Source organism: Stegostoma tigrinum, chromosome 30 (genome assembly GCF_030684315.1).
Source record: "Stegostoma tigrinum isolate sSteTig4 chromosome 30, sSteTig4.hap1, whole genome shotgun sequence".
Taxonomy (NCBI): domain Eukaryota; kingdom Metazoa; phylum Chordata; class Chondrichthyes; order Orectolobiformes; family Stegostomatidae; genus Stegostoma; species Stegostoma tigrinum.
Window position 1 is genome coordinate 2,379,506 of NC_081383.1, and position 26,267 is coordinate 2,405,772.

Consider the following 26,267-nt stretch of genomic DNA (forward strand, 5'->3'; position numbering starts at 1 on the left):
CGCTTCGGGCAGGGGAAATGTGCAAATCCATGAGGAAGGGCATCATCACCCTCATTTACAAGAGGAAGAGGGAGAGGGAAGAAATTAAGAATTGGCATCCCATTTCACTATTGAACGTGGACTACAAAATCCTGGCCAAGGTCATAGCCAACCGGGTCAGGTCTGTCCTGGAGTCGGTGATTCACCCTGACCAAACCCGTGCTGTGCCGGGCAGGAAGATCGCTGAGAGCCTCGCACTCATCAGGGATACGATCGCCTACGTACAGGATGGGTGGGTGGACACCTGCCTCATCAGCCTGGACCAGGAGAAGGCCTTCGACAGGGTCTCATGCTTACACGAGGGACGTCCTCTCCAAATTGGGGTTCGGGGAGGGCATCCGCAATTGGAGCTGGCTGCTCTACACCAACATCGTTAGCGCAGTCTCGATCAACGGGTGGAATCGGACAGTTTTCCCGTCAGATCTGGAGTCAGGCAGGGCTGCTCGGTCTCTCCTGCCTTGTTCGTGTGCTGTGTGGAGCCCTTCGCCACATCCATCAGGAAGGACGTGAGCCTGAATGGTGTGACTATCCCAGGCAGCGGAGGCCTTCAGGTCAAGACCTCCCTGTACATGGACGATGTCGCCGTCTTCTGCACCGATCGTTGGTCGGTGAGTAGGCTGTTGGACATCTGTGGCCAGTTTGAACTGGCCTCGGGTGCCAAAGTCAATAGGGGTAAGAGCGAGGTCATGTTCTTTGGGAACTGGGACGACCGCTCCTTCATCCCCTTCACCATTAGGACAGACTACCTGAAGGTGCTGGGTGTTTGGTTTGGTGGAGCTGGGGCGTGCACTAAGACTTGGGAGGAGCGTATCACCAAACTGAAGCAGAAGCTGGGCAGGTGGACGCTCCGGTCCCTCTCCATCGCGGGTAAGAACCTGGTTGTCAGGTGCGAGGGGCTTTCGGTACTGTTGTATGTGGCGCAGGCCTGGCCTATTCCTTGGACCTGCGCCACTGCGGTCACCCGGGCCATCTTCCACTTCATTTGGGGGTCGAGGATGGACCGGGTCCGCAGAGACACCATGTACAAAGACCTGGAAAATGGGGGAAAGGGCGTACCGAACGCCACCCTCGCCCTGACGGCTACCTTTGTGTGCGGCTGCATCAAGCTGTGCGTAGATCCTCAGTACGCAAACACCAAGTGTCACTACTTACTGAGGTTCTACCTGTCCCCGGTGTTGCGAAGGATGGGCCTGGCCTCGTTGCCGCGGAACGCTCCGAGTAGTTGGGCCGTTCCGTACCACCTGTCCTTCGTGGAGAAATTTTTGAAAGGAAACATCTTTGACCACAAGGCCGTCAGGCAGTGGTCAGCACGTAGTATCCTCGAGACCCTTCGGGAAAAGGAGAGGGTGGATCCCGTCGTGTGGTTCCCCACGACGTTTGGCAGAATGCCTCATCGCCAGAACTTTCAAACAAGCACAGGACATTGCTTGGCTGGCGGTGAGAGGGGCTCTGCCAGTGAGATCCTTTACGCATGCCCGGAATCTCTGCGCCACTGCACGCTGCCCTCGAGGCGGCTGCTGAGGGGGACGAGACTGTCGATCACCTCCTTCTGGAGTGTGCCTATGCGCAGGAGGTCTGGAGGGGGATGCAGTGGTATTTGTCGAGGTTCGTCCCAAGCAGCTCCATGACGCAGGACTCCGTGCTCTACAGGCCGTTTCCTGGGACGCACACCGAGACCATCATCAACTGCGCCTGGAGGACCATCAATGCAGTGAAAGACGCTCTTTGGTCTGCCCGCAACTTGCTGGTCTGCCAGCTGAAAGAACTGACCCCGACCAAGTGTTGCAGACTGGTGCACTCCAAGGTCCAGGACTACGTGCTGAGGGACGCGCTAAAGCTTGGGGCAGCCGCCGCCAAGGCGCGGTGGGGAAAGACCACCGTATGAAACCCCTCGTCCAGAATAGAAAAAAGGGCCCTACATGGTAAGTGGGCCCAGCTGGCGCCTTCCCCAACTGGTCAGGGGGCCAACGGGGACTGTGTGGGGAGACGACTGCCGGGGTATTTTCTTTGCTTTCTTTTTCTTCTTCTTTTTTTCCTTGAGTTGGTGTACGTACCCCCTGGGTAACCCGGAGCGGCTTGCATGACTGGGTAGGTGTATAAGTGTTTTTTTTGTACATCTTATGAATAAGGTATATTTTTACAAATTAAAAAAGGTGACGAAACGTCTGAAAACGAACCTTCCAGCTCAGCGAGCAATCTCACATCCAGAACCTCAACCTGAGCTACAAATCTTCTCAATTGTCATCTTTCGAAGTTCAAATCCATCCATGGCCCTACCCACTATTTTTCTTTGTTCCCTCCCCTTGCCCAGCACTCAGATCCCTGCCATCCTTTTTCTCTGGATTTTTGAGTAACTGATTTTGATCTCTCCAACATTGGCTACCGTGCCTTCAGCTGCCTGGGCTGTAGGCTCTGGATTGCCCTCACTAAACCTCTATCTGTGTCCTACCATGCCTTCAGCTGCCTGGGCTGTAGGCTCTGGATTGCCCTCCCTGAACTTCTGTGTCCTAGTTTACCACACTCCTTAAAAACCAACTACTTTGACCAAGCTAATAAAATGTGAAGCTGGATGAACACAGCAGGCCAAGCAGCACCTCAGGAGCACAAAAGCTGACGTTTTGGGCCTAGACCCTTCAGAGAGGGGGATGGGGTGAGGGTTCTGGAATAAATAGGGAGAGAGGGGGAGGTGGACCGAAGATGGAGAGAAAAGAAGATAGGTGGAGAGGAGAGTGGAGGTGGGGAGGGGATAGGTCAGTCTAGGGAAGACGGACAGTTCAAGGAAGTGGGATGAGGTTAGTAGGTAGATGGGGGTGCGGCTTGGGGTGGGAGGAAGGGATGGGTGAGAGGAAGAACAGGTTAGGGAGGCAGAGACAAGTTGGACTGGTTTTGGGATGCAGTGGGTGGAGGGGAAGAGCTGGGCTGGTTGTGTGGTGCAGTTGGGGGAGGGGACGAACTGGGCTGGTTTAGGGATGCAGTAGGAGAAGGGGAGATTTTGAAACTGGTGAAGTCCACATTGATACCATTAGGCTGCAGGCTTCCCAGGCGGAATATGAGTTGCTGTTCCTGCAACCTTCGGGTGGCATCATTGTGGCACTGCAGGAGGCCCATGATGGACATGTCATCTAAAGAATGGGAGGGGGAGTGGAAATGGTTTGCGACTGGGAGGTGCAGTTGTTTGTTGCAAACTGAGCGGAGGTGTTCTGCAAAGCGGTCCCCAAGCCTCCACTTGGTTTCCCCCATGTAGAGGAAGCCACACCGGGTACAGTGGATGCAGTATACCACATTGGCAGATGTACAGGTGAACCTCTGCTTAATGTGGAATGTCATCTTGGGGCCTGGGATAGGGGTGAGGGAGGAGGTGTGGGGGCAACTGTAGCATTTCCTGCGGTTGCAGGGGAAGGTGCCGGGTGTGGTGGGGTTGGAGGGCAGTGTGGAGCGAACAAGGGAGTCATGGAGAGAGTGGTCTCTCCGGAAAGCAGACAGGGGTGGGGATGGAAAAATGTCTTGGGTGGTGGGGTCGGATTGTAGATGGCGGAAGTGTCGGAGGATGATGCGTTGTATCCGGAGGTTGGTGGGGTGGTGTGTGAGAACAAGGGGGATCCTCTTTGGGCGGTTGTGGCGGGGGCGGGGTGTGAGGGATGTGTTGCGGGAAATACAGGAGACGCGGTCAAGGGCGTTCTCGATCACTGTGGGGGGAAAGTTGCGGTCCTAGAAGAACTTGGACATCTGGGATGTGCGGGAGTGGAATGTCTTGTCGTGGGAGCAGATGCGGCAGAGGCGGAGGAATTGGGAATAGGGGATGGAATTTTTGCAGGAGGGTGGGTGGGAGGAGGTGTATTCTAGGTAGCTGTGGGAGTCGGTGGGCTTGAAATGGACATCAGTTACAAGCTGGTTGCCTGAGATGGAGACTGGGAGGTCCAGGAAGGTGAGGGATGTGCTGGAGATGGCCCAGGTGAACTGAAGGTTGGGGTGGAAGGTGTTGGTGAAGTGGATGAACTGTTCGAGCTCCTCTGGGGAGCAAGAGGCAGCGCCGATACAGTCATCAATGTACCGGAGAAAGAGGTGGGGTTTGGGGCCTGTGTAGGTGCGGAAGAGGGACTGTTCCATGTCACCTACAAAGAGGCAGGCATAGCTGGGGCCCATGCGGGTGCCCATGGCCACCCCCTTGGTCTGTCGGAAGTGGGAGGAGTCAAAAGAGAAGTTGTTGAGGGTGAGGACGAGTTCGGCTAGGCGGATGGTGGTGTTGGTGGAGGGGGCCTGGTCGGGCCTGCGGGACAGGAAGAAGCGGAGGGCCTTGAGGCCATCTGTATGCGGAATGCAGGTGTATAGGGACTGGACGTCCATGGTGAAGATGAGGTGTTGGGGGCCAGGGAATTGGAAGTCCTGGAGGAGGTGGAGGGCGTGGGTGGTGTCATGGACATAGATAGGGAGTTCCTGGACCAAAGGGGAGAAAATGGAGTCCAGATAGGTGGAGATGAGGTCGGTGGGGCAGGAGCAGGCTGAGACGATGGGTCGACCAGGGCAGGCAGGTTTGTGGATTTTGGGAAGGAGATAGAAACGGGCCGTGCGGGGTTGGGGAACAATGAGGTTGGAGGCTGTGGGTGGGAGGTGCCCTGAGGTGATAAGGTCATGAATGGTGTTGAAGATGATGGTTTGGTGCTCGGGTGTGGGGTCATGATCGAGGTGGCGGTAGGAAGTGGTGTCGGAGAGTTGGTGAACTCATCTCCACCTATCTGGACTCCAGCTTGTAACTGATGTCCATTTCAAGCCCACCGACTCCCACAGCTACCTAGAATACACCTCCTCCCACCCACCCTCCTGCAAAAATTCCATCCCCTATTCCCAATTCCTCCGCCTCCGCTGTATCTGCTCCCACGACAAGACATTCCACTCCTGCACATCCCAGATGTCCAAGTTCTTCTAGGACCGCAACTTTCCCCCCACAGTGATCGAGAACGCCCTTGACCGCGTCTCTTGTATTTCCCGCAACACATCCCTCACACCCCGCCCCCACCACAACCGCCAAAAGAGGATCCCCCTCGTTCTCACACACCACCCCACCAACCTCCGGATACAATGCATCATCCTCCGACACTTCCGCCATCTACAATCCGACCCCACCACCCAAGACATCTTTCCATCCCCACCCCTGTCTGCTTTCCAGAGAGACCACTCTCTCCGTGACTCCCTTGTTCACCCCAAACTGCCCTCCAACCCCACCACACCCGGCACCTTCCCCTGCAACCGCAGGAAATGCTACAGTTGCCCCCACACCTCCTCCCTCACCCCTATCCCAGGCCCCAAGATGACATTCCACATTAAGCAGAGGTTCACCTGCACATCTGCCAATGTGGTATACTGCATCCACTGTACCCGGTGTGGCTTCCTCTACATTGGGGAAACCAAGCGGAGGCTTGGGGACCGCTTTGCAGAACACCTCCGCTCAGTTTGCAACAAACAACTGCACCTCCCAGTCGCAAACCATTTCCACTCCCCCTCCCATTCTTTAGATGACATGTCCATCATGGGCCTCCTGCAGTGCCACAATGATGCCACCCGAAGGTTGCAGGAACAGCAACTCATATTCCGCCTGGGAACCCTGCAGCCTAATGGTATCAATGTGGACTTCACCAGTTTCAAAATCTCCCCTTCCCCCACCGCATCCCTAAACCATTCCAACCTGTCTTTGCCTCCCTAAACTGTTCTTCCTCTTACCCATCCCTTCCTCCCACCCCAAGCCGCACCCCCATCTACCTACTAACCTCATCCCACCTCCTTGACCTGTCAGTCTTCCCTGGACTGACCTATCCCCTCCCCACCTATACTCTCCTCTCCACCTATCTTCTTTTCTCTCCATCTTCGGTCCACCTCCCCTCTCTCCCTATTTATTCCAGAACCCTCACCCCATCCCTCTCTGATGAAGGGTCTAGGCCCGAAACATCAGCTTTTGTGCTCCTGAGATGCTGCTTGGCCTGCTGTGTTCATCCAACTTCACATTTTGTTATCTTGGATTCTCCAGCATCTGCAGTTCCCATTATCTCTTATACTTTGACCAAGCTGTTGGTTACTTGTCCTAACGTCACCTCATGGGGGTCAATGTCAAATTCTGTAAAGCGCTTTGGAGCATTTTACAAAGTTACAGGTGCGTTATTAAAGCAAGTTGTTGCTGAGTTTTACAACATGACTGGATGGGGAGTGGTACTGGATCTTGGCAGAAAGCTAGTTACACAGACCAGGCCCCTCTGTTGTGACCAATCAACAATTCTCTCAACTTTAGCATTTCTCACTTTCCAGAATCGTGACCTATTCAAGGCTCAAAACATTCCCCAAAAGCATTACTTCCTGATTTAATTCGTCTGCTACTATTTAACCATGTGGATGTCCTTGTGCCTTAACCATCGGTAAGGAAAAACAACTCCCAAGTGGATAAATTTGGCCTGGATGGAACCTTTTTGAACAGCAGGTGTTAAACCGTACAGGCTCAGTTGCCTTTCAGCTCAGTGTCTATGCCCGACACTGTGCATGCATTGATGTAATCAGTCCCAGTGAGTGAAACCAGAGAACAATCGAGTTAATGAATAATTCAACTGAAACCAAACTTATCAAAAAGCAAAGAGAATTTTGCTTTGTAATGAGGCAATCATCAGGCATTCCATCACAAACTGATAAGGCTGGGTGTTAAGAACAAGCTCCATCAACACAGATCTCAGTCAACCTCTCTGGCACCAAACAGCAAAGGGAAAGAAATTGGTATTGGTTGTGGAGGTGGGGTTGGGGGGTGGTCTTGGGGATCGAGTGAAGAAAGATGCGCCTTATTCATGTCTGATACTGTTCTTGGGTAATATTCCCATCTGCAAGGTGCTGTGTAACTCCGACAGCTGCAGGCTGTACCCAGTGCACAGGGAGGGGAATATAGGGGTAGACTTGGGAAATTACTCCTGGTGGTAGTGTCACTTCCTGAGTGTTTTCTGAGAGACTGGGGAGACCTTAGTTTTATTTTATGGCTTAACAGACAACTATGACTGTTCCAACTGATCTGTGGTCCAGGACTCCTGCCTGCTGCTAGCTCCTGAAGATATGCACACATGGACAGCAGGGAGGGGCAGGGTGTCAAACTGTCCACCCAAAACCTCTCTTCCTTAAAACCCGTCTTTTTGACCAAGATTTTGGTCACCTGACCTAACGCCTATTTATGTGGTTTGGTATCTCAATCCTTCCACTGAAGGGTCATCATTGATCTGAAAGTTTAACTCATTTTCTGTCTCCCCAAAGACTGACTCGCCTGCTGAGTAATTCCAGTATTTTCTGTTTTTATTAATGTCTGAACCTTTCTGTGATTTAAACTGTTGTAAAACACTGATGGCATGAGAGGCAGTCCAGAACAAATTCACTCAGCTGATCCCGGGTATATGGAAGGAGAGGTTGTGTGGATTGGGCCTGTACTCACTGGACTTTAGAAGAATAACATGTTGCAAGATAGAAGGTTCTTACAGGGCTTGACAGGGTAGACTTGGAATAGTTGTTTCCCCTTGGGAGGAAGAGTCTAGGACTCTGTCGCAGAATAAGCACAGAGAGGAGGAGGAACTCCCTCTCTCAGAGAGTAGTAAATCTGTGAAACCCTCTGCTGCAGAGGGTTGTGGTGCAGGTTGAATACCCCTGTGCTATGCTCACACTGGTACATCTCGGTGAAACACTGAGGGTTCAGCAGTAGATCAAAGATGCACAGGTTAGGTGGACTGACTATACTAAATTGCCCGTAGTGTTCAGGGATGAGTTCCTTAGGTGGGTTATAGGGGGCTGGGTCTGGGTGGGATGCTGCAAGGGTTGGTGTGGACTTGTTGGGCCAAAGGGCCTGTTTCCACACTGTAAGGATTCTATTCTATTCTATAGGACTGTGGAATAATCTCTGACTTTAGCAATGACAGATAATGAAATATTGCAAACTGAGTCTACCACAGATGAGTCATTGTTTTATAAAGGCACTATAACCAAAGGTGCAGTTTCAGGGGTGGGCCACCTTCAGTTTAATCTTCAAAAGTGCAAAACTATTTTGGCAATGGAAATCTGTGAGTAAAACCTTATCTAAACGATAACATGTCCTTGTGTATGGCTTAAATTCACCAATGTGTGTACTGTCAGGTAGCGACTCCTATCATCTTGTTTATTCACCTTCCTGCCCGTTCTCAACTAACAAGGAAATAATTTTGCTGGGTCGTCATGAAATGAGGAAGGCATGAAAATCAATGAGAGTCCCTGCCTGGGTATTGGATCAGTCCACCAAGAAGGAGAGGCCAGTACTCAAGAACTTGTCTCAAGTTCAAGATGGAGGTTTGCCTCCTCCTATCCAGTGTAGGGGATCTAATTAGTGGGCAAGTTGGTCTCAACTGATTCATGGTGAGAAATATTTGCAATAATTCCTCAAAACTTCAGAAAGCATGGACTTAAAAAGGTCTGATTGGCTTGTCAATCCCCTTCCCTCCAAAGCCCATGTCCACCCTGTCCTAATGAATTCTACTCTGCCATCCATCCTCTGAGACGGAGTTTGAGATATGGATGAGCATTTTCACACTGGAGGAGAGTTGAAAGTGGCGTTTCACTGTGATTGGTGTTGGGATCCCGCTCTTACTGATTTATATGATGTTTGGAAATAGAGTTGAGGGCAAATATCGCTAAATTTGCAAATGATACTAAGCTAGGGAGAAGGGAGTGAATTGTAAGGATGATGCTTAGCGACTTCAGAGGAACATTGACAAGTTGGTCAAATGGGTAGACACCTGGCTGATGAATTTCAATGCAGAGAAATGTGAGGTAATGCATTCTGGTACAACAAACATGAAGAGGCAATACTGGCTCAATGGTACAACTTTGAGGGGAGTACAGGAGCAGAGGGGCCTCGGGGTTTTGGTGCATAACTCTCTGAAGGGGGCCAGGCAAGTTGAAACAGTTAAGAAGGTTTATAAATAGAGGTATAAAGTGTAAAAGCAAGAGAGTGATGCCTCTATGAATCATTGGTCTGACCACATTGTACTGTGTTCAGCTCTGAGCAACTTGTTTAAGGAAGGATATTAAAGCCCTGGAGAGAGTTTAAAGGACATTTACCTGAATACTATGCATGAAGGATTTTAGATACAAGTCTAGAAAACTTGGACTTATTCTCCTTGGAGCAGAGAAGATTAAGGGGAAACTCTCCTGGGGCATTCAAAATTATGAACAATTTTGACAGGATAAAGAGGGATTATCTGTTTGCAATAGTCAGTAATTTGGGATTGCAATTTCAGGACTGTCAGCAAGAAAGCCAGGAGTGAGATGAGGAGAATCTTCTTCACTCAGAGAGTAGTTAGGATTTGGAATGCACTGCCTGGGAGAGTGGTGGAGGTGGATTCTATAGGAGGTTTCAAAGAGATCTGGAAAGCGATGAATGAAGGGTCTAGGCCCGAAACGTCAGCTTTTGTGCTCCTGAGATGCTGCTTGGCCTGCTGCGTTCATCCAGCCTCACATTTTATTAAGTTAAAGGTTACCGAGATAGGGCGGGAGGATGGGACTAGCTGGGGCTCTTTCTGGAGCCAGTACATACACAATGGGCCGAAAGGCCTCCATCTATACTGTAAAATAGAATGTGAGAATCACAAGTTGCTTAGAATCAAAGAGGGGCTGGAGAAATTCACCAATTGTGGAATATTGGATCGTCCCCTTAAAAACCGTCACTTTTCCGCTCTTTTCTCCCAATAACCACATTCATCACGTCCTTCAGACCAGCTGATCTGTGTCTCTAACAACTACCCTCAGTGTGTGAGACAAAAACAGAAATTGCTGGAAAGACTCGGCACGTCTGGCAGCATCTGCGAAGACAAAGCAGAGTTAATGTTTCGGCTGCATGTTGAGTTCTGAAGGGAACAAAACATTAACTCTGCTTTGTCCCACAGCCAAACAGCGCTTTGTTTTGTTATGTAACCTGAATATTTATTCATTCCTCGTGCTGGTGTGACTGAGCTGACCAGAGCACACCCAGTTCAAACGGTCTTTTTCCTCGTGTGAAGTGTTTTTTTAAATGGGGTTTGCCCTGAGTCAATTGAAACTCACGAACTCTGGAGTGACCGCGGGCTGAACCAGGAACTCTCCACACGCTCACTTACCCATTCCTCCACGTTGGGTCCCACCTCTACATCAGCGAAGTCCTTTTCCCACAGGATATTCGGCTTCCCGTATTTCCAGATTTTCTGCCGCACTCTTTGAGCGAAGAAAGCAATGATACAAAAGGTCAGCGCTGCCAGGAATCCGCAGACAATCGCCACAGCCTGTATCAGCAGGAAGCAGAGAGCAGGGGCGGATTAGCACAGGCTCCGGCACACGCAGGGTTAACAACAACACTGCTACTACTTTGGACTTCCTTTAATTATATCCATGTAAATTTCTTACATGGAAAATGTACTGGGGTCTCTGTCACTCCAACACCTACATCGGTGTCTACCTTTCTGTCAGTGTCTCTCTATATCCTGTAAACTCTCCAATTTTCAGTGTCTCCATCTCTCTCTCTCTCTCTCCGTTCTGCTTGCAGTGGTCTGCCATTGTCGCATCCTCACGCTAATCCTCCTCTCAGTCAGTGCCTTTGGTTTTCTCTGACTTTATCTTTGGGTATCTTTGCTTCTTCCGCTGTCTGTTTCTCTGTCTCTTCAAGTGCCTGTGTCCGGTCGTGTTCCACCCTCTCAACTTTGTGTCTGTCTTTCTGCACCTCTGTGTTTCCCAGTCTTCTATCTTTTCCCACTCCTCTGTTTGTTTTCTATGCTCAGCCTCTCAGATCTTCCCCACCATTCTTTTTCATTACTTATAATGAATAGGAGACAACAATACCCTGCATTTATATAGTGCCTTCAAAGCATTCTAAGATTCCTCACAAGGGGCTCCTAATTCAATTATGACAAGGAGATATTCGTTGATTGGTGTGCACTTGATGGGCCAAATGGCCTGCTTCCACATTGTAGGGATTCTATTAACTTCCAGATTCAAGTGCCACTCCTGGGCTTGAACACAGAACTGCTGCAAAGTTGCAGGAATGATTTTTCAGATGAGATGCTGAACGAAGGCCCCCAAATACCAGAAATAAAAACAGAGTGCTGGAGAAACTTGGCAGATCTGTCAGGAACTGTGGAGAGACAGAAACAGAGTTAACACTTTGAGCAGCCACAACTCTGTTGTCGAGCTGCTTGGTTGGAGAAAAAGATCTCATGGTGCCGCTTCAAAGAACAGGGAAGTTATCTTGGCCAATAGTTATCCCTCAATTAGTATGTAACACACAAACAGATAAACAGATTTTCTGGCCGTCACAGCATTGACACTCGCTGTGTATAAATTGTATGCCATGTTTCCTACAATGCAGCAGTGACTTCACTTTAAAAGCACACATCTGGTGGTGTAGTGAAGAATATTACAGGAACACAGGTTTTAATTTACTCTGCAATGGTCACAGTGGAAGGATTTAAGGAGGAGAAAGAGGCTTACAAATGGAATTCCAAAGTAAAGAGCTGAGGCAAAGGAAAGTCACCAACATGAAATGTGACTAAAATTGAGGAAGATGTTGGCAGGCCTCAAAGGGCTCTGTGGGTGGAGGTTACAGAAATAGGAATTTTGTTTTTATTCATTCACAGGATGAGGGTGTCACTGGCCAAGCAGCATTTATTGCCCATCCCTAATTGTCCAGAGGATGGTTAATATTCAACCACATTGCTGTGGGTCAGGAGTCACATGTAGGCCAGACCAGGTAAGGATGGCAGTTTCCTTCCCTATAGGGCACTAGTGAACCAGATGGGTTTTTCCCCAACAATTGACATTGGATTCATGGTCATCATTAGATTCTTAATTCTGGACATTCATTAAATCCAAATTCCCACCCTGGTGGGATTTGCACCCATTGTTTCAGAATGTTATCTGGGTCTCTGGATTAACAGTCCAATGATAATACTGCTAGGCCATCACCTCCCCCTAATATGGGCATGGCAGGATTTGAAAATATGGTTAAGAATTTTTTAAACGTTAAGTTTTATCTATCTGGACTGAAAACCAAAGTATGTCAAGTGATCTCCTCTAAGAATATTATGGTGCAGGCACACTATCTCTACTATGATGGCCCAGTTTCAAGTCCCACTTACTCCACAGATACGTCAGAATAGGTTGATTTAAGAAAAAAAAGAACTTTGCTGCCTGCCTCTGTTATCTTAAAGATTTTGAAGAGCTCCATAACATGAGCAATAATCACCTCAGGGCATTACAGTAACCAGTATCTACACATTCTTCTCATACTCTCTTCATACCAATGAATGCTCGTTAGTTGATAACCATAAACAATCCATTCCATTGAGAGCACAGAGGTCATCTCCCTGGGCTGGAATATGAGTTAGGATCTAAGAGTTTAAAGGTCAGCCCTGATTTGATACTGTCTAAAGTTGACCAGTTACATAACACCAAAGATCATCCACAAGCCATGTACATCTATTCCCTTTGAAGACAGATACCTTTGTACCTTTCCACAGACTGTTCGTTGTGGATTAGCCCACCATGGGGTAACCAATTCAGGCTGTTCATTTTCTGGATGGTTCATCACATGATTGCATACCTTCAAATGCCCTGCCCCTGCCATTGGTCACATAATACAATTTAGTCTTGTGATTCTCCACCTTCCCTCAGCCAATTGGAAAGGGGGAGTCAAGAACTGTCCATTCAGTATTTCTCTCCATCTCCAATATAAGACCATAAGAAATAGATACAGGAGTGGGTCATTCAACCCCATAGTTGATGCGATATTCCACACATCCAGTTTCTTGCCTTTTCTCTGTTACCTCTTGATTCCTGGCTGATCAGGCATCCGTCCGTCCGTCCGTCCGTCCGTCCGTCCGTCCGTCCGTCCGTCCGTCCGTCCGTCCATCCGTCCATCCGTCCATCCATCCATCCATCCATCCATCCATCCATCCATCCATCCATCCATCCATCCATCCATCCATCCATCCACCCACCCACCCACCCATTGCCGGCTTGAATATACACCAGGACTCTGTACTCATAGATCTCTTTGGCAAGGATTTCCAAAGGCTCTCAAACCTCAGAGAAGAAATCCCTCTTCATTCCAGTTACTAGTGGTGTACCGCAAGGGTCGGTGTTGGGTCCACTGCTGTTTGTCATTTTTATAAATGACCTGGATGAGGGCGTAGAAGGATGGGTTAGTAAATTTGCAGACGACACTAAGGTCGGTGGAGTTGTGGATAGTGACGAAGGATGCTGTAGGTTGCAGAGAGACATAGATAAGCTGTAGAGCTGGGCTGAGAGGTGGCAAATGGAGTTTAATGCAGACAAGTGTGAGATGATACACTTTGGTACGAGTAACCGGAAGGCAAAGTACTGGGCTAATGGTAAGATTCTTGGTAGTGTAGATGAGCAGAGAGATCTCGGTGTCCATGTACACAGATCCTGGAAAGTTGCCACCCACGTTGACAGGGCTGTTAAGAAGGCATACAGTGTTTTAGCTTTTATTAATAGAGGGATCAAGTTCCGGAACCATGAGGTTATGCTGCAGCTGTACAAAACTCTGGTGCGGCCGCACTTGGAGTATTGCGTACAGTTCTGGTCACTGCATTATAAGAAGGATGTGGAAGCTTTGGAAAGGGTGCAGAGGAGATTTACTAGGATGTTGCCTGGTATGGAGGGAAGTTCTTACGAGGAAAGGCTGAGGGACTTGAGGCTGTTTTCGTTAGAGAGAAGAAGGTTGAGAGGTGACTTAATTGAGACATATAAAATGATCAAAGGGTTAGGTAGGGTGGATAGGGAGAGCCTTTTTCCTGGGATGGTGACAGCGAGCACGAGGGGACATAGCTTTAAATTGAGGGATGAAAGATATAGGACAGATGTCAGAGGTAATTTCTTTACTCAGAGAGTAGTAAGGGAATGGAATGCTTTGCCTGCAACGGTAGTAGATTCGCCAACTTTAGGTACATTTAAGTCGTCATTGGACAAGCATATGGACGTACATGGAATAGTGTAGGCTGGATGGGCTTGAGATCGGTATGACAGGTTGGCACAACAGCGAGGGCCGAAAGGCCTGTACTGTGCTGTAATGTTCTACACTCTATATGTTCTTCCTCAGTGTAAAGTTGGTGCCCCTTTATTTTCAGACCTTGCCCTCTGCTCCCAGATTCTTCCATGTGCAGAAACATCCTCTCAGCATTTACTTTGTCAAGTCCCTTAAGAATGTGAAATATTTCAGTGAGATTTATTTTCATTTTTCTAAACTCCAGTGAGTAGAGTCCCAACCTATTTAGCCTCTGCTCATAAGTCAATCCCTCCCATACCAGGGACCATCCCGGTGAACTTTCTCTGAACTGCTTCCAATGAAATAATATCTGTCCTTAAATGAGGGGACCAAAGCTGCCACAGTACTCCAGATGTGGCCTCACCAGCATCTTCTACAGTAGCAGCAAGACTTCCCTACTCATATACTCCAACCACCTTGAAATAAGGGCCAACATTCAGTTAGCCTTCCTGAAAACCTGCTCTTTAGGAGTATTAAATGAAAGGTTTAAAAAAAATCAACCAAACTTTGCCACCTCAGACAATGCAGCAATTGAAAGGTATAACACTGGGAGTGACAGCCTCAACTGTCTGGAATGGGGCTAGAGAATTCGTGACCTTCTAACTCAGAGCCAAGATGGAAAAAGTGAGCACTACCACTGAGACATTTAATTGCAGAGTCTATTTTCATCCTTACAATCCTCTTTGAAATGCCTGCTACTTTGTTTCAAAAAGTGTTCATCTACATGGGAATAAATGCTTTAGCTCAGTTTATGAACTGCATTCTCCACTAATAAAGCTTTTATCCATCAAACGGGACTTGTAACTCTCTGATTGGGAGAAAGATGCTGCCAAATTGAACCCATCCGACAAGTGGAAACACAACTGGAAACAGTAACTGCCGGAAACATGATCAATTAGCATTGTTAACTCAAATCTTTTTCTTCACAGATGTTGCCACACCTGCTGAGCTTTTCCAGCGACTTCTGTTTTTGTTCACCATTTGAGAGAGAGCAGGTTGGCACGGTGACCCCCGAAGACTATATTTTCGAATATTTTCTTTTTCCATTAACACATTATTTTTGCATCATTCATTGTGATCATGGTTGATCTACGTGAAATGCACGTTCCCAGTCAATCCCCAAATCCTTTGATTTCTTTTTGAATAATGCAAGATCTTGAACCTTTTTTGCAGTTTTTGGTATTCTTTCTTTCAGACGCAATTAACCTTTTTGTATCTGAATCAGTAAATTCCATTGGGTGCCTGAATTCATTTCAGAGAGCTCATGTGCAGAATGAATTCCAACAGATTTGTGAAGCGTGATCAATTCCTTCTCAAACTCTATCAACTGTTTTCCATCGATGAATGCTTTTCAGGTGAACACCAGTAGCATCTTTTTTTTATTCATTCATGGGATGTGGGCATCTCTGGCTAGGCCAACATTTATTGCCCATCCCTAATTGCCCAGAGGGCAGATAAGGGTCAACACCATTGCTGTGGGTCTGAAGTCACATGTAGGCCAGATCAGGTAAAGACGGCAGTTTCCTTCCCTAAAGGACCTTAGTGAACCAGATGGGTTTTTCCGACAATTGACAATGGACTCATGGTCATCATTCAACTCTTAATTCCAGATTTTTTTTATTATTGAATTTAATTCCACCATCTGACGTGACAGGATTGGAACCCAGGTCCCTGGAACATAGCAGTCCAGCCATAATACCACTAGGTCATTGCCTCCCCTGTAAGCTTGTCTCAATCTGACTCCTAACTCTGTGATTACAAAAACACCACCAGACATGAGCATTGGTGATGCTAATGCTTAGAAGATGACTTCTCCCAGGTTTGGCTCAGCCTGTGACTCCAGCACAATCACAGCTGATTTAGAGATAAACACACTCACAGATACCTAGATGCATGCACAGATAGACAGACGTGTGTGTGTTCACACAAACACACACACAGACATATACCAGGGCTTGACAGAAGAATTATCAAGAGGACATTTTCCTAGAGCCTGTATATATTTTAATTAATGTTCAGGGATGTTATCACATCTCTGGAGCAGGTGGGATTTGAACCTGGGCCTCCTGGCCCATTGATCAGGACATTACCACCACCCATCCAGCCCTGAGAGCTATTCCATTCGTGTAGTCTCCCCAAGACTCTCCTCTTGCTGTTGGTCACTTAACACATCTTCCTTTTTTAGTTATTACTTGTTCTTGGGAAGTGGGTGTCCCTGGTTAAGCCGGCATTTGTTACACATCACCAAAAGCTGGTGCTGAACTGCCTACAACTACCAGAGAGCTCAATATACCAATATTTTATTCTATATTCAGTATTAGTTATTTGAATTCAAATGTCTCTAGCCGCTTTGGTTATTCGAATTCAGGAACCATGGGCAAGTGCAGGCCATTCAGCCCCACAAGCATGCTCTGCTATTCTGGGTCATGGCTGATGATCTACATTCACACCACATTCCCGTGCTGTCCCTACATCCATTGATATGAGTAACTAGAAATCTGTCGATCTCTGCTTTGAACTGAGTTTCCACCACCCCCTATGATTAAGAGTTGCTACAATTTACCATTTGGTTGGTGAAGTTCCTGTTGCCCTCAGTTCTAAATGGTTTGCCTTTCATCCTGAGTGTGTGCCATTGATTCCAATCCCTCCGAAGAGAACATATCCTTTCTGTGCCCACCCTGTCGATCCCCTTAATAATTCAATGTGTTTCTACGAGATTGTCCCTCATTCTTATGAACTCCAGAGAATTGAGGCTCAGCTTCCTCAATCTCTCCTGATTGGACAGTCCCACTCCCCCAGGAATCAGGCAGGTGAGCCTCTGCTGCTTTCTCTCTGCTACAAGTAAACCCTTCCTTAGGCAAAGAGGCCAGAACTACACACATTACTCCAGGTGCTGTCTCACTGAGAATATAGATCATCGATACAATACGGCTTTACTTCTGTACTCAAACCCTCTTGCAATAAAGGCTAATGTGCCATTTGCCTTCAGAATAACCTGCTGCACAATTGCATGCTAACCTTCAGTGACTCTGAACAAGAACAAAGAACAAAGGAAATTACAGCACAGGAACAGGCCCTTCGGCCCTCCAAGCCTGCGTCGATCGAGACCCTCTGTCTAAGCCTATCATCTATTTTCTAAGGGTCTGTATCCCTTTGCTCTCTGCCCGTCCATGTACCTGTCCAAATATATCTTAAAAGACACTATCATTCCTGCCTCTACCACCTCCGCTGGCAACGCGTTCCAGGCACCCACCATCCTCTGCGTAAAGAACTTTCCATGCATATCTCCCTTAAACTTTCTTCCTCTCACTTTGAACTCATGACCCCTAGTAATTGAGTCCCCCACTCTGGGAAAAAGCTTCTTGCTATCCACCCTGTCTATACCCCTCATGATTTTGTTGACCTCAGCCAGGTCCCCCATCAATTTCTGTCTTTCTAATGAAAATAATCCTAATCTACTCAACCTCTCTTCATAGTTAGCACCCTCCATACCAGGCAACATCCTGGTGAGCCTCCTCTGCACCCTCTCCAAAGCATCCACATCCTTTTGATAATGTGGCGACCAGAACTGTACACAGTACTCTAAATGTGGACGAACCAAAGTCCTGTACAACTGCAACATGACCTGCCAACTCTTGTACTCAATACCCCGTCCGATGAAGAAAAGCATGCCATATGCCTTCTTGACCACCCTATTGACTTGCGCTGCCACCTTCAGGGAACAATGGACCTGAACACCCAAATCTCTCTGTACATCAATTTTCCCCAGGACTTTTCCATTTACTGTACAGTTCACCCTTGAATTAGATCTTACAAAATGCATCACCTCGCATTTTCCCAAATTGAACTCTATCTGCCATTTATCTGCCCAACTCGCCAATCTATCTATATTCTGCTGTAATTTCTGACAGTCCCCTTCACTCTCTGCTACTCCACCAATCTTCGTGTCATCTGCAAACTTGCTGATCAGACCACCTACACCTTCCTCCAAGGTCACCTTTGGACATCAACACTTTCCAATCTCTCACCATTTGAGAAATACTCTGTCTCAAACTTACTTTTAACCTCATACTTAGTCATTTAGCCATGATCAGTGCACAGTGGCAGCAGTGTGGACCATCTACAAAAAGCACAACAGCAATTCACCAGGAATTCTTGGACAGTAACTTCCAAACCTGAAACTTCCGTCACCTCAAAAGACAAGGGCAACAGATACGTGGGAAAACCACCACCCACAAGGTCCCCTCCAAGCCACACACTGTCCTGACTTGGAAATATATTGCAGTTCTTTTATGTCAATGAATCAAAATTCTGAAACTCTCTCCCTAACATCAGACAAATTACAGCCATTGCACACGTAAAAAAAAGATATAAAAGACTAGAAAATTGGGGCCTTTATTTCAATGGGTCTGGAATACAAAGGGAAGGAGATTATATTCCTACTGTAAAGATTCTTGTTCAGACCCCATCTGGAGAGGTTACTGCACTCAATTCCAGATTTGGCCAGCACGGTGGCTCAGCGATTAGCACTGCAGCCTCACAGCGCCAGGGACCTGGATTCAATTCCAGCCTTGGTTAACTGTCTGTGTGGAGTTTGCACATTCTCCCCGTGTCTGCGTGGGTTTCCTCCGGGTGCTCTAGTTTTCTCCCACAGTCCAAAGATGTGCAGGCTAGGTGGATCGGCCGTGCTAAATTGCCCGTAGGGTTCAGGGGTGTGTGGGTTATAGGGGAATGGGTCTGGGTGGGATGCTTCAAGGGGCGGTGTGGACTTGTTGGGCCGAAGGGCCTGTTTCCACACTGTAGGGAATCTAATCTAATCTAATATCACAATTCAGCAAGGAGTTAATGGCCTTGGTGCAGGCCAGGTTGAACAGAATGATAGCTGTGTTAAAAGGGTTAGGTTAAGAAGATTAATTGTGTAGATTGCGGTATTCTTGGTTAAAGAGTGATGTTATTGGGATGTTTATGATCAGGGAAGTTGTTTAGCTCAGTGCCTGGTTTGCACTGGAGAATAAACCAACAGTGTGGGTTCAATTGTCACATTGGCTGCATTTACCATGAAGGACACTCTTTCTCAACATTTCCCCTTGCCTGAGGTATGCTGACTCTAGATTAAACCACCACCGGTCATCTTTCTCTCTCTCTCTCTCCAAGCAGAGAGCAATCTTATCATTGTCAGGGACTACAGCTTTATTTCTGACCACGAAAGGATTTAATAGGGCAAATGAAGAGAAACCATTACCTATGTATTTATGTTTCTGGTGGGTTGGGGGGGAGTGGAGGCATGTCTGGAACAAGAGGAGTCGGGGTGATCTCTGGAAACACTTCCTGACATAAATGGGAGTGGGAACCTCAGATAACATCCCCCACAAAGTGGAGATGATAGTCCAACAGACTGTTGTTAGGTAAGACTATAAACAATATGGGGCATTGGTAGGGAAATAGGGCACTGGTCAGCCAGGAGAGAAATGATTGTTGGGAGAGAATTGAGAATGGCCACTGCTTGTATTCCATTCCTATGACTGAGTTGGTTAATATAGAGTGGGGTGAAACCAAAACATTTCCTGGAGTTTACAATGTGGGATTTAAAAAACGTTGAGCCATTGTGTAATCATAAAATTTGTCACGTTTTAGCAATAAATTGCACAAGCAAGGTAGAATAGTTTCTATTTTACCAAAGCCTGAGACACCACAGCTGTAATAAAATGTGACTCACCTCCTGAGGATCCACAACACAATAGTGGTATAGATACTGATTAGTCAACATCATACTAGCTCCAGCTGAATAAAACTGGGCGCATAACATTCTCTTCTGGGTATAGTACAACGATCCTCCACTTCCAGCTGTTGGATTGACTCCCATGATGTATACGATGCTGGCAATCAGCTCCAAGCCTCCAAGGACAGCGCTGAATATGAGTAACAACAAGTAAAACTTGCGGGTTCTGGAGTTTTGGGACTTGCTGACACTGGCAATGAAGAAGGCCAAGACGGCAATAAATGAAATGGCTGCCATCGCAATCATGAAGCCAGTGGCAGCCCTGGGGTCAGTGTGGCCACCATAGCCATACCCTCCCATCCCCGGGTAATAGCCACTACCCCCCATGCCAGGGTAATATCCTCCTCCCATCCCTGGGTAGTACCCACCTCCCATGCCACCCATCATTCCACCCATGCCATAACCATAGCCATACTGCCATTGCAACGTTGATGCCACACAGGCAAAGATGGCAAGACACAGAATAATGACAATGCCCTCTAAAATGCGGATGATTCCTGGTGGGGAGCTCCATTTGTAGAAGTGTTGTGGCTTCTCCTCAATGTAATATGAGCCTGGTGGAGGGGATTGCATATCATATTCATAACTCCCCATGGAGGCTCTGTGTGGGAAAGGTTGGGTGAAATTACTCGGGCTATAGGCAGGGGGGCTCCCCAGGGGTCGGTTCTCATACATCGTGACAGTACGTCCTAGGCAAATACTTCACAGTGGTTGACAAGACCTGGAATCAAACACAAAAAAGGAGGAACATTTACCTGTAGATCAAGTTAACAGCCACGTATTGAGCAATGGATGAGACTGATTACTTGCATTCAAATACCAAAACACTCAACAATCAGTTTTGGACTAAAGCTCATCAACCATTCACACTCTTACAACTTGATCCACATTTTCAATTTCAAGTAATGGTCTGATGATGGGAGTGAACGGCCTCAAAGTCCACCAGCAGACAGCTTTGTGCTTATTCTGGGGGTATTAGTTGACCTCAATATCCAAGAGGTGAGAGGTCAGACCTGATCAACTTTTGTCAAATGTGTAATGTCTTTAAAGTTAACAAATTAACATTCGGGAACTTTCAAACTGGGTAGGAGTAAATTGGCTTTCAACGAGAGTTACAAAAACATGCAGCACAGGAAGCCTTTCAGCCCATTCGGGTCTGTGCTAGCACTTTAAAAACAAAAACAACCAATTAGTTCCATTTACTTGCTTTTACACCGTTGCCATACAATCTCGTGATAGTGTAAATATGAATTTGCTTTTGATGAAATTTACCAAATTTAACTTAAAGTATTAATTTGGGTGGTTATCTACCTCACTTAGTGAGAGTTTAGTATTGTTATGTGACCTCCAAAATAAATGAATTGTTAACTTAGTCCTGAGAATTATTTATCAAAATTGAAGTCCCAGTTTATTTGAAATAGTTCATCTGATCCATCCCAGAATGCTGAGAGAGGCATAAGAGAAAATTCCTGGGGCCTTGTACAAAATCTTTGTATGCCCTTTAGTCATAGGAGAGGTCCCAGAGGCCTGGAGAATATCCAATGTTGTTCCTTTGCCTGAGGAGGCCAATAGTGATAATCCTGGAAATTAGAGTCCGGTGAGCCTTATGTCAGTGGCAGAGAATTTATTGGAGAAGATTCTTAAGGATAGGATTTACTCACATTTGGAAAAAATATGGACATATTTGTGATAGGCATTGTGACTTTGTGCGGTTGTGAGTAGCACAAGCTTGATTGAGTTTTTGAGGAAGTGACAAAGATGATTGACGAGGTAGGGTGGTAGATATTGTTGATATGGACTTTAGCAAGGCCTTTGACAATGTCCTTCATAGCAGACTGATAGAACACAGAGAGTAGAGATGGAAGGGTGTTTTTCTGACTGAAGATCTATGACCAGTGGTACTTTGCCACGATCTATTATATATAAATATATAGAATGTAGGTGACCTTGTTAGTAAGTTTGTGGGTGATATAAAGATTGGAGAAGCTACAGATAGTGAGGAGGATTGGCAGAAAATACAGCAGGATACAGATAGGCTGGAAACTTGGGCAGGAAAATGGCAGATGGAGTTTAATCTGAACAAATGCAAGATCTAATGTAGGGGGATGTATACAATACATCATAGAATCCCTGTAGTGTGGAAGCACACTATCAAGACCATACTGACTCTCCAAAGAGCCCTCCATCCCATCCCTGCAACCTTACATTTTTCCCCACGGCCAATCCACCCAACATACACATCCCTGGACACTATGGGCATCGTAACGTGGTCAATCCACCTTAATCTACACATCTTTGGACTGTGGGAGGAAGCCAGAAAACCCACATGGAATAGGGACACTGAGCAGACTCCACACAGACAGTTACCTGAGGGTGGTATCAAAGCCAGGTCCATGCCACTATAAGGCATCAGTGCTAACCACTGAGCCACCATGACCCCACCATAAATGGCAAAACCCTTAGAAATAGCAACATACAGAGGGATCTAGGTTCACAGGGCCACAGTCCCCTGAAAGTGGATAAGAAGCCAGATGGGTTGCTTGCCTTCATTGGTCTGGACATAGAGTATAAAAATTGGCAAGTCATGTTGCAGCTGCACAGATCTTTAGTTAGGATGCATTTGGAATATTGTTCGCAGTTCTGGTTGTCTCACTCCCAGAAGCATGCGGAAGCTTAGGAGAGAGTACGGAAACAGCTTACCAGGATGTCTCCTGGTTTGGAGGATATTAGCTGTATAAAGAGATTGGAAAAACTTGTGATAACGGTGTGGGGCTGGATGAACACAGCAGGCCAAGCAACATCTTAGGAGTAGGAAAGCTGACGTTTCGGGCCTAGACCCTTCATCAGAAATGGGGGAGGGGAAGGGGGTTCTGAAATAAATTGGGACAGAGGAGGAGGCAGATCGAAGATGGATAGAGGAGAAGATAGGTGGAGAGGAGACAAACAAGTTAAAGAGGTGGGGAATGAGCCAGTAAAGGTGAGTGTAGGTGGGGAGGTAGGGAGGAGATAGGTCAGACCAGGGAGGACGGACAGGTCAAGGGGGCGTGATGAGGTTAGTAGGTAGGAAATAGGGGTGGGGCTTGAGGTGGGGGAGGAGGGGATAGGTGAGAGGAAGAACAGGTTAGGGAGATGGGGACAAGCTGGGCTGGTTTTGGGATGCGGTAGAGAGAGGGGAGATTTTGAAACTTGTGAAATGTGGATGGTGGCCTCGTGGCCAGTGGCGGTGGATGTATTGTGGGGAGGATTCTGGGTGCGGCTGGGGATTTAGGAGGTGGAGGAATCCCGTTTCAACTCCCCCTCCCGTTCCTTAGACGACATGTCCATCCTGGGCCTCCTGCAGTGCCATAATGATGTCACCCAAAGGTTGCAGGAACAGCAACTCATATTCCACTTGGGAACCCTGCAGCCCAATGGTATCAGTGTGGATTACACAAGCTTCAAAATCTCCCCTGCCCCCACTGCATCCCAAAACCAGCCCAGCTCGTCCCCACCTCCCTAACCTGTCCTTCCTCCCACCTATCCCCTCCTCCCACCTCATGCCGCACCCCCATTTCCTACCTACTAACCTCATCCCACACCCTTGACCTGTCTGTCCTCCCTGGTCTGACCTATCCCCTCCCTACCTCCCCACCTACACTCTCCTCTACTGGCTCCATCCCCACCTCTTTAACTTGTCTGTCTCCTCTCCACCTATCTTCTCCTCTATCCATCTTCGATCTGCCTCCTCCTCTTTCCCTATTTATTTCAGAACCCCCTTCCCCTCCCCCATTTCTGATGAAGGTTCTAGGCCTGAAACATCAGCTTTCCTGCTCCTCTGATGCTGCTTCGCCTGCTGTGTTCATCTAGCTTCACACCTTGTTATCTCAGATTCTCCAGTATCTGCAGTTCCCACTATCATTGGAAAAAACTTGCTTTCTTTTCACTTGAAGGATGAGGGGCAACTTAAAAAAAGTTTACAAAATTATGAGAGGCATGGATAGAATGTATTGTCAGAATCTTTTACCCAGGGTAGGAGTGACAAATACTCGAGGTTTAAGGTAAAAGGGGGTAAATTTAAAGGAACTGTCAGATGCATGTTGTTTTTTACACAGAGGGTAGTAAGTGCCTGGAATGTGCTGCCAGAGGACGGGATGGAGGCAGATCTAATAGTAACATTTAAGAGGCATCTTGGCAGATGTGTGAAAAGGCAGGAAATAGTGGCATACGGACAATGCAGAACCCAAAGGTTCTTAGTTCAGAACGGCATCATGTACCAGTGAGGTTTTGGTAGGTTGAAGAGCTTGTTCCTGTTCTGTACTGTTCACTGTTCTTTGATTTAAGTTGGTAACAGCTACATTTTAGTTATTTATCAAGTGCATTTTAAGCACATGCTACTTGCTTACGAAACTTAACTGTGTTGAATCAAATAGCGCTGGAAAAACTCACCTTATCATTCAGTATTTGTGGAGAAAGGTGGCATATTAGTTATTTACTAAACCCAAGCTGGACTTTCCTTGTTTGTTTAGTTTTAATATTGCAGCCTATTTGAAAATAAAGCTACTTTGTTCATTGGGATCCCCATTTAAAATTATGGGAATAACTGAACCAGAATCCATTATTTTCATTTTACTTTCTGCTGAAGGTACTGAAAATGTGATATTTTTTCACTTTAGCCTGCAATAATTTTCCTGAGAGAAGGAACCCCTTATCTAGTTCAGGCCTGTAAGTGATGCAGCATGGTGGTTAATATTTCTGCCTCCCAGCACCAGGGACTCGGGTTCAATTCCAGCCTCAGACATCTGTCTGTGTGGAGTTTGCACATTCTCCCTATTTCTGCATGGGTTTGTACTCTGCAGTCCTCCCACAGTCCAAAGCCTCGTAGGTTAGGGGGACTAGCCATGCTGAATCGCCCATAGAGTCCGGGGATGTGCAGGCTGGGTAGGTTACCCATGGGAAATGCAGGGTTACAGGGATGGGGTGAGTCTGGGTGAGATGCTCTTCAGACAGTCAGTGTGGACTTGGGCCAAATGGCCTGTTTGCGCACTGTAGGAATTCTATGAAAGGACTCTAGCCACACACCAATGGAAGTGCTGATCTCCTCTGAAGTGGCACAGCAACTCTCTCAGGTTGTTGCATGTTTATCTAGATGCCAGCACCTCAAGGTGACTAGAGGCAGGACAAAAAAATCCAACCTCATCTGCTTTGAAAAAAGGCTGAAGTCTCCAGGGTAGGATTTTGGAACCAGGACCCACTGGGGCAAAGGTTCTGTTACCTCTGGAGCGGAGCTGACACCTTGAAGTGCTCAGAATTTAACCCTAAACAAGAACGACTGACAGCTTCTTGAGCTCTAATTGATTCTGGATCCAAATGGTCAATAAAAACAGGAATGCCCAATGGGACTGGGATTTTGTCCTAAGGGTTTTGAGGAATGAGTTTGGTAAACTCTTGGTTAGGTTAGTGAGATGTCAGTCTGTTAAATTCCTGACTGCATTGACCCAGGAGGTGGCTAGCTCATATGCCGAACTGCCCTGCAGTGAAGCCCAGGCTTCCAATCCATGTACTTCAGAATAGTTGCTGTTTCCGGACTGGAAAACCATCTTAAGCCACTTGCAGTAATTTTTCTTTCCCCGCAGAGAGTTATTGTCAATGTTGGAGATAAATTGGAGAAGCTGGGTCTATTCTCCTTGGAGAGAAGAGCTCCAAATTTCTCAAGAGTGTGGATCCAGTAGGACTGAGAGGAACTGCGCCTGCACCCATACAGAAGAAGATTAGGAGGGCACAGATCCAAAGTGATCACCAAAACAGTAAAGTGTGATGTAAGAAGGAAATATTTCACACAGTGAGTGCTGACAGGTGTCCGAGGACTGAAGGGGACAGGTTCAGTACTGGCTCTCAAGAGGCAATTAAAGGATTATTTAAATGGAAACCGTTTACAGGGCAACTAGGAGTAGGCCGGAGAATGACACAGAGCCAGAATTCACATTGACAGAGTCGGCTTGTACCGTAACAACTGTGAAAGCCCGCTGGCTCTCATTCAGGACTGTTCCGTCCGAACCTTCCCAGAACGATCAACAAGCTCACTTCCATTTGAAAGACTATATTTGACAAATGTTTAATCAAGTCACTCAAATTTACAGCAAATCTCCAAAGGCCTGTAACTAAATACCATTTCATTTCTCGGCTCAGGATTGATACAAATGGCCAGAAATTGGAACAGGCTTGCTCCCAGGTTTGTCTGGACAATGTGAAACTCTCTCAGCGCACAGTTGGAACCGGCACACAATCCGCTTTTCTCTTCGGAAACAATAATAGTCAGCGATCTCCCACTGCGTGGGGATTCTTGGTCTTTCTCTCCCTCTCTCTATAAATCCCCACATTGCTACAGTTCCCAAATTC

At 47.1% G+C, this 26,267-nt stretch overlaps 1 protein-coding gene across 1 annotated transcript in view; it reads right to left on the reverse strand.

The window, feature by feature from the left end:
• Positions 1–26,267, reverse strand: part of LOC125465630 (uncharacterized) — a 76,674-nt gene that overhangs the window by 21,167 nt on the left and 29,240 nt on the right. Inside the window, exons 7-9 of the mRNA XM_059638423.1 lie at positions 25,806–25,926; positions 19,830–20,592; positions 10,173–10,334 (exon numbers count right to left, since the gene is read on the reverse strand). Of these exons, the coding sequence (XP_059494406.1) occupies positions 10,173–10,334; positions 19,830–20,592; positions 25,806–25,926 (1,046 nt within the window). The remainder of the gene's footprint in view (positions 1–10,172; positions 10,335–19,829; positions 20,593–25,805; positions 25,927–26,267) is intronic.